The sequence below is a fragment of the Conger conger genome, chromosome 14 (genome assembly GCF_963514075.1).
Source record: "Conger conger chromosome 14, fConCon1.1, whole genome shotgun sequence".
Lineage (NCBI taxonomy): Eukaryota > Metazoa > Chordata > Actinopteri > Anguilliformes > Congridae > Conger > Conger conger.
In genome coordinates, this window is record NC_083773.1 from 7,944,388 (window position 1) to 7,957,881 (window position 13,494).

The window sequence follows — 13,494 nt, forward strand, 5'->3', positions numbered from 1 at the left end:
TAAAGAGTTGAGTATTGTATTTAACTTTTGATTTCTGCTTACTGAAATTCCCAGATATATGCAGGAGGTGCCATACATCATAAAATGCAGTTTTTCTTTTCTCCTGCTGTACTTCCACATTCAGCTCAAGTGAAAACGACGATCATTTCAAGGTGCTTCTTTATTACAAAAGTATAAACTTGACTTTGACATTTTTATGAATAATAATTTAAATATAAAAACATTACAATCTTTTTTTTCACATTAGCACTCAATTACACCGCTTGATTAAACACAACCCTGTTATCTTAGCAAACATACAACATAGCTGCCACATTAAATTCAGTTGGGCTTTTTAAACTGTTGCTCTGAAGTATAATGATACTTGTAAAAAAAGAAGAAGAAAAAAGCACATGATCAGAGTTCACCATTTGTAATTTTTCACCAGATAGTCATTCCAAACACAAACCAAAATTAATAGATATCTTTTGACTCTCAAAAAACATCAAGGATATTGTTGTATATTATAACATACATATGCACTTTGCATTGATACGTAAGCATAACGCGTGCTAAAATCATAGATTCCTGTTAATATATTTGGTCTCATTGTGCCATATTATGCTTCAGTCCAGGTTCAGCGTGTGAAGAATAGTTAACTAAGGCAGACTGGACGTTAGTTAATCCTTCTTGCGAAGCTGTTATCTAACATGGTGAGAGCTGGTGGAAGACTCAGTGAAGTCACGATGTTCCTCCTTCAGCTTCAGCCACAGTGTGTAACCTGTCCCAGCTGAAGTTGTGACTACCCTCACTTACCTTGCCGAAGCTAATGCCTGCTTTGCTGACACCGCTCAGCTAACGTCTCATTTGCCTACTCTGCTTCATTTAATATCCGATTCGCCCCCTTAGTTTTGGATGGTAGGTACAGCTGTCTGTCAATCAAAGACACAATCGACAGCATCAAGTGGTCTTGTGCTTTGCCTTGTTCTTATGCCCTATACCCTGCAGAGCGTAGCCCTGTCCTCACCAGCAGAATCATTGGGTGGGGTCACTCTGATGTGCTGCTGCTACTGCAGTGTGCTTCAGTGCAGCTAGTGCTGCCCACACACGTCAGCTTTTATTAACTGTTCATCCAGTCCAGTCACCTGTCACTGGTGGTTCCTCCAATCCAGTCAACTTTTGGTGGCAGTTGTGCAGTTACCTAGATGGACTATGCCCATGCAGAATTGCATTAGTCCCTATTGCCAAGCAAATAATTTATCCTGAATTGAGGATGACATTGTGCTCTCTGACTGAAAAAAAATAAATACAGTTAAAAATACAAAACAAAACATTTAAAAACAACAACAACAACAACAGCAACAACAGCTACAATGACAACAACAACAGCAGCAAAGAAAACATTCTTGGGTACCACGACGGAAATATCCAAGGCATGCATGTTCAAGGCAGGCAGACTGCTTCCACAGGAACGACTAAATAAAACACTTACACGTGACAGTGATTGACCCTTTCTGTCACGTTTAGCTCCCAGTAGTTACTACATTTAAAAACAAAAAAAACAATGAAACCCACCCCCACCCCACCCCACCCCAAAAAAAAACTAAACAAACATAACAAGAGCAGAAGAATAGAAAATATAGACAGTGCATTTGTGACTGAATAAAGTGGCACATGTTTTGATTTTAATACAGCAAAGGAAACCTTTCGGTGATCCAGTCTCTCAGGAAGATCGCCCGTGTCTGTGCTAGACTCGTTCCGCTCAGTCCCTGAGCCGGCTCTCTCTGCGTGTCCCTGTCAGCCTTTTGAAAGTGAGGACTCCCGCCTTGCTGCTATCGCCACGCTCTCAGTCACCGCTCCTACTGCACGTGGAGAAAGCGTTTTTATTTTTGCAGTGTTCCAGCAACCTCTTCCTCGTCTGACGCCGTTTCAGCCGCCCCCCGTTTGCTGTGTGCCGTGCTGTGTGCTGTGTGTGCGCTGTGTGCCGTGTGCTGTGTGTGCGCTGTATGTGTGTGCTGTGTGTGCGCTGTGTGTGTGTGCTGTGTGTGCGCTGTGTGTGTGTGCTGTGTGTGCGCTGTGTGCCGTGTGCCCTGTGCGCTGTGTGCCGTGCTGTGTGCCGTGCCATGTGCCGTGTGCTGTGTGCCGTGTGCTGTGTGCCGTGCTGTGTGCCGTGCCATGTGCCATGTGCCGTGTGCTGCGTGCCCTGTGCTGTGTGCCGTGCCATGTGCTGTGTGCCATGTGCCGTGTGCTGTGTGCCGTGTGCTGTGTGCCGTGTGCCCTGTGCCGTGTGCTGTGTGCCGTGTGCTGTGTGCTGTGTGCCGTGTGCCATGTGCTGTGTGCCATACTGTGTGCCGTGGCCGCCGATGTCTGAGCCTCCGCGTGAGAAGAGAGTCCCTGCAAACCCAGCGCTGCACAACGCTCCGGAACATCCCCCGGCCCATGTGTGTTTTTCATATATTGGAATCAGAAGGGTAAAGTGTGAGCATGTACAGCATGCGTATGTCTCTTGTGTGTGTTCATGTGTGTGTGTGTGTGTGTGTGTGTGTGCGTGTGTGTCTATGTGTGTATATGTGTGTGTGTGTGCGTGTGTGTGTCTATGTGTGTATATGTGTATGTGTGTCCGTACATGTATATGTCTATGTGTGTAAGTGTGTGTGTGTGTGCGTGTGTGTGTCTATGTGTGTATATGTGTATGTGTGTCTGTACATGTATATGTCTATGTGTGTAAGTGTGTGTGTGCGTGTGTGTGTCTATGTGTATGTGTGTCCGTACATGTACATGTCTATGTGTGTACGTGTGTGTGTATGAATGTGAGGCAGGCTGATTGCAGAGATTTCTGAAGGTGATGAAGCGGTCGTTCCCCAGGAGGGAGGCCACACACACACACAGGTATATTCAGGGTTCCTGCAGCCAGGAGCTTCCAGCCCTCCGGTCCTCTTCCCCAGACTCATGCTCATCGGTGAGAGCAGCCGTTCTCCTCTGGGTTGACCTCCTGTGCTGCAGACGGGGGGGGTAAAGCAGACCCGTTCGGTCCGTCCTGCAGGAGGGCAGGAGGCTGGGGCGAGCAGGACAGGTGAGCACAGCTGGCAGACGGCAAGCCACAGTGTAAACTCCCACTGAAGACCGGGAGCGCACGCCAACGGGCACCAGCCTTCCACCGAGGGGGAAACGGGCAGAAAGGTTGACCAATCAAAGGCAAGGGGCGGGGACAGCCGACACCTGAGAGCAGAACCGAGCGAGTCTCTTCTTTTTCCTTCTTTATTTCCGTTTATTTTTAATTTTTTCATTTTTATTATTACGACGGAAGGGAGGAGACGCATAACTATCGACAGGATTTACAGTGTGGAAAGAGTCTGAGCTACACTCTAGGGCCGGGGGGGGGAGGGGCGAGGTCAGGGGCGCGGGGTCGGGGTGGGAGGGATACAGGGGGTGCGGGTTGGAGGACGGCGGGCAGGGGGCGGGGCGCGGGAGTGCTACAGCCCCGTGACGTACATCTCCATGCCGTCGTTGAAGGTGAAGATGGTGGTGGTGCTGGAGCTGGCGGCGCCGTGCTTCAGGTCCCCGATGCTCTCGTACAAGTTCTCCGGCGCCAGGGCCTTGTTGGGCAGGCTCTTCTGCGGCGGCGGGGGCGGGGGCTTCTTGTCCTTCTTGCGCGGCCGCAGGGTGGCGGCCGTGTTGGGCAGGGGCGGCCGCTCCCTCTTCCAGCCCACGCTCTCCGCCTCCTGCGTGCAGGTGGGGTCCCCCGGGGGCCAGGCCTTCTCCCCGGAGATGGACTCGTAGCAGGGGTCCTCGGCACACCGGCCCCCCTCCTGCTGGGCCCCCGTGGCCCAGGACTGGGGCTTCACCACCACGCTGAACCCCGCCCCGCCCCCGCCCCCGCCCTCCCGCTCCGCGGCCCCCCCGCACCCCCGCGCCAGGGTCCTGTGCCCGTTGTTGTCTCTGCCAGCAGGGGGCGACCCGGGCACCGCGCGCTTCTTCTTCAGGGGTTTACACACTTTGGAATACATGTCGGAAACCTGCGCAGTACAGAGAATAACATGCACGGGTTGCCTAGTATCACTTTGAGAAGCCACGGCAAGTGCAGAGGACTAATAATCAGAAAACTGAATATACTCAAATTCAATGTAACATGAATTTTAGTGTAGCAGTACATCATAATGGTTAGGGACCTGGCCTCTAGGGTAGGAGCTCCCATTGTACCTATAGGTATGAGCCGGTACTCGAACCGCTTCAGTAAAATAGCCTAATGGATGGTATGTGAAGCAATTCAAAATCTGTGCAAAGTCACTTACATGCTTGAATATCATTAATGTAAAACATATCAAATACCATTTTGGATGTGTTAGATGAATGAATTGTTATCTATGTATGGTACAGAAATGTATCGTATCAATTTTTCCTAATTTCTCTAGAGCAGGGACCAAGTGAGAGTGAGACCAAGTGTTTGGGCAATTCTGACTCTTGGAAAACAAGCGTCCAAGGTTTACCTTTCAGAAGAGACCAGGAATATGCCTGTAGTCAAGGATTCAAGAATAGTAACTGTTTAATATTGGGTATGTCATTTTCAGGCTCTACAGTCGGGGTTAAAGTGGGTGTTGCGTGTGAAACGCCTGTAAAACTGACCTGTGTCTGTGTTCCAGCCTCTACCTCCTGGGGGCCCATGTGTTTGGGCGGGAACATGGCCATGTCATCATCTTCTGGAGGTTTCCATATGTACTGTTCTCCATTACCCATGAACACAGGCTCCTGCAGAGTGCAGGAACAATTAGAGCATGCACACACACACACACACACACACACACACACACACACACACACACATATACACCCGCACACATGCATGGACACACACATACGCACGCAAGCATGCATGCACACACACGCACACACACATACAGATGCACATGCACACACACACGGACACACACACATACACATGCAGACTCCCATGCACGTGCGCACACACACACACACACACGCACCTGCACCTGCACGAATGCATGCACACACACACACACACACACACACACACACATATACACCCGCACACATGCATGGACACACACATACGCACGCAAGCATGCATGCACACACACGCACACACACACATACACATGCAGACTCCCATGCACGTGCGCACACACACACACACATGCACCTGCATGAATGCATGCACACACACACACACACACGCACACACACATATATATGAACACACACATACACACGTAAGCATGCATGCACAAACACAGGCACACACACATACACCCGCACACATGCACGCACATGCATGGACACATACACACAGCTGCATGCGCGCACACACACACACCCATTTAACATGACTAATTATAGGGATGTTGCTTGAAGACGATCAGAATTACGAAATGAAAGTGATGAATGGTATTATGTTTAGCGTTTATCATGGCTAAAGCAGTAGACTAAATCTGTTTGCAGCTCTGAAACACCACTACAACTATTCAACTTACAAAAGCAGGAAATGGTGTGTGTGCCGCGCTACTTCATCAGCAGTGCTACAGGATGTATATTTATGTTCATGATCATGATATGAAGAACGCAATTTACAACTATTCTTATTATTATAGAGCACCCTTTTTCAGAGACACATTATCATTTCTAATGAAGAAGCAATTTTAGAAATTGGCTAATCGCTTGCTTGCCTTTGCAGCAATCTTGAGCCTGAAAATAATGCTAAAGTCAATTTCTTGATGAAGCTTGTAGATGGTAAAACAAACGCACACACACACACACACACACACACGGGTGCACATAAACCTGCCACTGTGAGAATTATTATTATTATCTCTTAGTACAGTATGTATAGAGGTTCCTAGATTTGGGTGTTTCACTGCAGGGCTGCTCTGCCCTGTTCCTGGAGATCTAGTGTCCTGTAAGTTTTTGTTTCAACACTAACAAAGGGCACCTCATTCAGCAGCTAGATCTGGTTGAGCTGCTAATTAGTACAATCGGGTGAGCCAAATTAGGGTTGAAATGGAAACCGACATGATGGTAGATCTCCAGGAACAGGGTTGGGCAGCGGTTTTGCTGAAATGCAAATAAAATGAAGGTGAATTACTGTCCTCCAGTGGTTATTGGGACACACTGCAGTCACAGGGAAACGGGTTCAGCTGTGTCTTGTGATATATGAACAAAGAAAGCCTTGCTACAAACAGATTTGAAATAAGACGGGCCATACTGAACGGAGTAGGCCCACAATTTCCTTCACATCAGCACGGTTTATAGACGTCTAGACAGCTTTGGATAAATATACAATTGCTAAGTGCTGTAGTATAATATAACGGTAAAGGCACAAGAACAATGCGTTCTGGATGCATTCTAAAATCAATACACAAAGACTGGCATACATTCAGGATGTGCACAGGATGGCTCTGCACTTTTTTTCTTTCTTTGACTGTTAAGATTTCAGCCGAGATAAGGTTATCCTGCCTCGATTGAGATGTGCGTTTTGATACAGTTCCAACCGTATTTCACCGAATCGCTCCTAGAATACACTGACTTCAGTCAGAGTGGCTCCTGCACACACACACACACACACACAGACAGCGCGCATGCCCGTGCCTTTCCCTCGCCCCGCTCAGGAGGAAACGGCGCGGTTTCAGACCGTTGCATCACCCGCGCGAATGTGAAGGCATCTCCTGAATGACGAACAACAAGAGCTGCTGCCAGACCGTCCCCTCCCTTCAGACAGATAATGAAGAGGTGTTCTTAGAGTCGGAGTAGGGGGGTCCCCAAAATCAGCGCCCTATGAGGGGGACCCCCAGGCTCACTGCCGACACCTTTACCCCACCCACACTACAGATTGCAGTGCACTGGCTGCAGTGTGCAGACTGCAGTGTACAAGCTGCAGTGTGCTGGCTGTTTCACGCACTGCGAAACGGACTATGTTGTGACATCATCACCCGACGGATATCAATGGGATACTTTTTAGTAGAAGCTGTTTAGTAGAAGCTCCTTGTGCATTTCTAGCCGGTCTCCCAGCTTGTGCCATCAAGCCCCTCCAACTGGTCCAGAACGCTGCAGCCCGCCTGATCACCAGTCAGCCCAGGTCGGCTCATGTCACCCCACTCCTCATTGGCCTCCACTGGCTTCCTATTGCCGCACACATCCGATTCAAGGCCCTAGTGTCGGCATTTCAGGCTGCTAAGGGGACTGCCCCACCTTACATACAATCCTTAATCACTCCCTACTCCCCAGCTAGACCACTCCGGTCTGCCAGCTCTGGTCGCCTTATGGTTCCCTCACTACGAGCACCTGGCGGTCGAGCTGCACGTTCACGCCTGTTTTCCGTTCTGGTTCCTCAGTGGTGGAATGACTTGCCTACCACTGTCAGGACAGCAGAATCCCTCCCCCTATTTCGATGCAGACTAAAAACACACCTTTTCAAACTGTACCTTAGTCCTACCTCCTGATTTCCCCCACCCCCCTTTCTGATATCCCTATCCCTCTTGTCTAACCCCCAAAAAAAAAAAGTATGTTTAGAACAACACTTCATGTGTACTTTACTAGTTATGGATGTGATGCTTTAACTTGTGGAAGAACCTATGCACTTGTAAGTCGCTTTGGATTAAAAGTGTCTGTCAAATGACAAAAATGTAAAAAATTCAGACATAGACGCTAAATATTCTTCAAGATATACAGTATACCAATATACGTAAGAAATACTGGTACAAATGTGAGTAAATGTTAGCGCTCAAAGCTGTCCTCTTCCCATGCCGGGATGTAAAAGCGGTGTGGAACAGACCTCAGCCCTCTCCCATCAGACAATCCCGCCACGCTTATTCTAACGCTTCTCGTAGAGACAGCGTGCGCTCGGTGTCTTTCACGCGTCCTGACGGCGCACGCCCTGAGGAAACACCCCGTGTCACAGCGCGCACACGCCCCAGGCACCTCGCGAGGCCGCGCCCAAACTCTCTCGCTGTGATTTTAACGATGGTCGTCCGTGATGAGTCACTGATCACCGCTGATGACTATAATACTCATCCTTCAGCTGGAGTGGAACATACCTGGACTGAACTCCTTCTATCTCTCCCTCTCTCTCTCCTTCTATCTCTCCCTCTCCCTCTCTCCCCCTCTCTCTCCTCTTCTATCTCTCCCTCGCTCTCTCTCCTTCTATCTCTCCCTCTCTCTCCTTCTATCTCTCCCTCTCTATCTCCCCCTCTCTATCTCTCCTTCTATCTCTCCCTCTCCCTCTCTCCCCCTCTCTCCTCTTCTATCTCTCCCTCGCTCTCTCTCCTTCTATCTCTCCCTCTCTCTCCTTCTATCTCTCCCTCTCTATCTCTCCTTCTATCTCTCCCTCTCTCTCATTCTATCTCTCTCTCTCCAGCTCTGCCCCACACAGCTCTGTGTTTGCCCTTTTTTGTCGACAGGAAGGGGACATCCCACAATTCCCCATCAGAAGGGGACACCAGCAACGCCCACCACCTTTCCCTGTACACACGCACTGTGCACAATGCATTCCCAGTCTATGAGTCTTGGACAGACTCTGGGTTTCACTCCTGTCTGAAGTTCATTTGTCTGCTCTGAAGGATACCGTGATCTTTTCCTGATCGCTGTTGTGGGTGATGACGACGAATTAACAGTAATGATAAGTATGAAGATGGTGATGGTGATTATTATTGTTGTTGTATTAACTATTCAGGCCGTTGTGAACGGCGATGCCGCAGACCAGCGGTCCTTTCTCCTGGGCAGGAGCGAGAGAGCCACAGAGAGAGCCACAGGGTGAGCTGGTTTCTGTTTTCTCCTTAATATCAGCAACCAATTCAGACCCAAGAAGGTGTGTTGTGTTAAATGTGTAATTAACTGCTTTAATTGATCAATTAAGTGCTGATACCCTGCGGCTCTCCAGGACCAGGTGTGAGGCCCCCAGCACACCCTGTGGCTCTCCAGGACCAGGAGGTGAAGACCACAGCACACCCTGCGGCTCTCCAGGGCCAGGAGTGAGGACCCCAGCACACCCTGCGGCTCTCCAGGGCCAGGAGTGAGGACCACAGCACACCCTGCGGCTCTCCAGGACCAGGAGTGACGACCACAGCACACCCTGCGGCTCTCCAGGACCAGGAGGTGAGGACCCCAGCACACCCTGCGGCTCTCCAGGACCAGGAGGTGAGGACCACAGCACACCCTACAGGTCTCCAGGACCAGGAGTGAGGACCCCAGCACACCCTGCGGCTCTCCAGGACCAGGAGGTGAGGACCACTGCGTTAGACCTCCAGGCGGCTGGGGGCCGGGCGTACCTTGGGGAAGGAGTGCAGGTGGAAGGGCTCCACGTGCTTCCTGGGGACCTTCTGACTGAGGGGGTGCGGGGGCGGGGCGCTGAGCGGGTCGGGCTCGGGGACCTTGTCCACCTTGCGGACCTTCCGTATGCAGGCGTACTCAGCGGAGACGGGCTCCTGGGGGCCCATGGCAGAGTCCGGCAGGGGGGCCCCGTTCCCCCCCGGCAGGCCGTTACCCCCGCCGGCCTTCATCTCGGCGGGCGGCGGGCTGGGGGGGGCGGGCGTGTTGGCGGGGGCCGGGGGCGCGGGCGTGTCCGTCTCGCCGGCCCGCCCCACCATCTCGTACAGCGCGTCGTCCTGGCAACGGGGCGGGGAGCCCCGCCCGCCCACCTCGGAGTAGGTGTGGTCGCGGTCGGCGCCGGGCGTGGTGGGGATCTGGGGCAGCTGCCGCGACTGCGCCCCCCGCAGGTCGGAGTTGGACCGGCGGCTGGGCAGAAGCAGCAGGTCCATGCTGGCTGGCCGGTTCTTAGACGCCTCTGCAGGGAACACGCCGGAAGACATTATTTATTTATTTACTCATTCACCTCTATTTATGCAGGGTAAGTTGACTGAGTGCGCGTGCTCTTTTGCAGCAACGCCCTGTTAATGCCCCCCACCCCAAGTAGCCTAACCTGCATGTCTTTGGACACGCATAATTCATATGCAAACACTTTATCTCAAACAATTGACACATTATGGATAGCATAAAATACTGAAAATAAATAAAGGTAAAAGATTTATAAACATTTTTTAAATGTGTTTTACAATTTTTTTTAAAGGGTATACAGCTGGATATTTTGCGGAAGCAAGGATAAAATAGCAGTACCACACCTGGGAATGAACCCTACAATCACTAAGGTAAAAAGCCCAGCTCCCTGACTGCTATACCATACTGCTGCCAAGATGATAACAGCAGATGAAAGCATTAACCAAAGTCAAATCAAATCAATTTCACTGCATTTCGCAAAACATGTCACAATATGTTCCACAGCAAACCACAGAAAATCTTAGGGCCAGATGGATCCTCTCTGATCGATTAGAAGTAGTAATGTGTTACTGTTGGATGGAATAACTCCATCCAACAGTATACTCCTGTCCATCTCAGCAGAAGGAGAGACAGGTGAGAGAGACAGGAGGAGAGACAGGGGGAGAGACACAGGTGAGAGAGAAAGGTGAGAGAGACAGGGAGAGAGGTGTGACAGAGACAGGGAGAGAGACAGGAGCAGACACACAGGTGAGAGAGACAGGAGGAGACACACAGGTGAGAGAGACAGGAGGAGACACTCAGGTGAGAGAGACAGGAGGAGACACACAGGTGAGAGAGACAGGTGAGAGAGTCAGGGAGAGAGGCAGGGAGAGAGACAGGAGGAGAGTCAGGGGAGGGAGTCAGGGGAGAGGGGAAACTGTTGGACTCACTCTTGCCGTTGCAGTTGAGCCGATTCATCTCATGCAGCTTTGTGTCCGATTTACTGATGGAACGCAGTTTGGACTGTCTGAGTATACTCTACAAATAGAGAGAACAGATTGAGTATAACACACACACACACACACACATATCTCTCTCTCTCTCTCACACACACACACACAAACACACAGACGTACAGTTAATACAAAGGGACATCATTATACACACCATGTCCATGATCCTGTGCTTGGTCCCTTCTGATGGGGAATTGTGGGACTTCCCCTTCCTGTAGACACAAAAGGACAAACACAGAGCTGCGTTTAGGAGAGAGATAGAGAGAGGGAGAGATAGAAGGAGAAAGATAGAGAGAGGGAGAGATATAAGAAGAGAGATAGAGAGAGGGAGAGATAGAAGGAGATAGAGGAGAATAGATGGAGAGAGGAAGAGTTGGAGAGGACGCCCTGAACTTGTTTATCTGTGTAATGTTTGATCAGAGCTTATGCATCCACAGTCAGCAGTTTGCCTGGGCGTTTCTGTTCCTCTCAGAGTCAAGGTGAAAGGCTCAGGAAAGTTTCCGTGCAAGGAGGACGAGGCTCATCTACATCAGGGATGGGCAACTCCAGTCCTGGAGGGCCGCTGTGTATGCAGCATTTTGCCACCATCAGTTACCCTAGCTCAATCAGCTAATTAGCTATATCCACCATGATCGATTCACTGATAAATTGGACCACAATGAAACGGTAAAACACAAGAACATTCATCAACTGCTGTTCATATCACGGAACATGGCTATAAATGACAGATCATGTAAAAGATTGGGCTAATTAATGAATTAAGTGCAGAAGTTGGTGTGAAATCCAGAAACAGATACGGCCCGGCTTGTCCGTCCCTGATCAACACGAAAGCGTGATTTATGGAGGGCAGAGAGTTCGGTGGACGGTTTCACATTGGATGTTTATCCCATTTACTGAAACACCTCTCCTCTCTCCCTCCCTCTGCACTCACACTAAAGCCCTACTGTGCACAAATTGACCAGACACACTAGGATCCCGCAAACCTGCTCTGCAGCGATAAGACCAGCACAGGACCAGAGAATATCACAGCGTATTTCCAATCAAGCACCGGGTGAGAAAGCAGAGCGCAGGAGGCAGCACAAGAGGGAGGGGCTTTTTCAAAATGGGGTTTTTATTCATTTTTCTTGCAGGACTAATACACTTTTTACATTTTATTTACCATTATTAAGATCACGGCGGCAGGACTGCGGTTTTTCTCGAAATTTCTTATTTTGTTATCTGCGGAGGGGGGAAAAACGAATGAACGAATGGAGAAAATGTCAGGTTCCTCTCTTAAGCGCCGCCTGGTTTATGGCCTTTCGGGTGGTGGTTTTTTTTCTCCGGTCAGACAGACGGATGCTTTCCGAGCGATAAGCAGAGCAGAGGAACGGCTTCAGACGAGAGCTGAGCGGCGTCAGGCAGCCCCGGAAATCTGCCACCTCTACCCCTAGCAACAAGGCCGGGCGAAAAAGTGTGATTGGATCCCGGCTGTTTATTTGTTTAAAAAAAACAAAAAAAAACGAACGTGTCCCCCTTTTGTCTTTTGTCTGGTGGAAAATCCCCCCTCTCGACAGAGGAAGGATCAGCCACCGGTAACGAGGACGCCGGGCACCGCACAGAAGACGTCTTATCTGTTCTGACAACGCGCGACATTAAAATTCATCCCTTTCTCCCTCCGCAAAAGCGGGGATGAGAGACTGAGAGTGATTGTGAGAGAGGGAGAGAGAGAGAGAGAGAGAGAGAGGGAGACAGAAAGAGATGGAGAGAAATAGAGAAAGAAAGAGAGAGGGGGATGGAAAAAAGAGGGGAAACGGCGACGGATATAGTGGGAGGGGAAAAAGAGCGAGAGAGAGAGAGCGAAAGAGAGAGCGAGAGCGAGAGAGAGAGAGAGAGAGAAAGCCCCGTGGAATAATCTTCAATCGCAACAAATAATTGGAGACAGATGTTTTAGGGCCACTGCTTCAGACGGCTGAAATGTGAAATGTTATTAGCGCCGAGTCTTCACTAACGGGCGTGACCTCCCCGTCCCCAGGGACGCGGTGCAGAAACGTGTTGGGTGGGGATGGGCACGGCGCGGAGGCCACAGCATCTGCAACCCGCTAACATCCCCGCTGTCTGCTACACACACACGTTCAGCACAACTGAGATTACCTCATCGGTAATTATCTAACGCACCAGTAAGATTATAATTACGCTATTTATGAGTTCGCCACATGACTGTATCCAGGTGCTTTACTGGAATCCATAGATTCGTTCTCATTGTTACTGTGGGAGTTCCAGGTTTAGTATCTTGCCACACCTGATATATAAAGCTGCAACCACAGTTACTAGCCAACTTCACACTGGAAGGCATTGCCTGCCTGCATTATAAAATCTGTGCAATTCCTGTCAGAATATTGTCATATTATTTAAAAAGTATATGTGTTTGTATGTGTGTATTTTATTTAACCTTCATTCATCTAGAAAAAAAACCGGTAAGACCTTTTTGCCAAGATCGGGCCAAAGCAGTAAGGGGAAAACAAACAACAACGATAACAACAATGACATTAGTACTCAACAATAAGCAAAATATAACAATCAACATAATGAAAAATATGCTGCAGTTACAAGGCGCTGTCATTACGATTGAGGATATGAAGCAAAAGCAGTTAACAGAAAGCATTTCCATTATCCTTTAAATTCTGGTAATGGGACGAGATACTCGTGTTTAAGTTTCAAACATCTTGACGAACAGCCTTATCTAACTGAATCCGACGTGATATTT

The 13,494-nt window shown here is 49.5% G+C and overlaps 1 protein-coding gene across 1 annotated transcript in view; it reads right to left on the reverse strand.

The window, feature by feature from the left end:
• Positions 1-3,452: 3,452 nt before the first annotated feature.
• Positions 3,453-13,494, reverse strand: part of si:dkey-70p6.1 (uncharacterized protein LOC570575 homolog) — a 37,251-nt gene continuing 27,209 nt past the window's right edge. Inside the window, exons 3-7 of the mRNA XM_061219996.1 lie at positions 10,906-10,963; positions 10,743-10,776; positions 9,255-9,769; positions 4,588-4,725; positions 3,453-3,995 (exon numbers count right to left, since the gene is read on the reverse strand). Of these exons, the coding sequence (XP_061075980.1) occupies positions 3,453-3,995; positions 4,588-4,725; positions 9,255-9,769; positions 10,743-10,776; positions 10,906-10,963 (1,288 nt within the window). The remainder of the gene's footprint in view (positions 3,996-4,587; positions 4,726-9,254; positions 9,770-10,742; positions 10,777-10,905; positions 10,964-13,494) is intronic.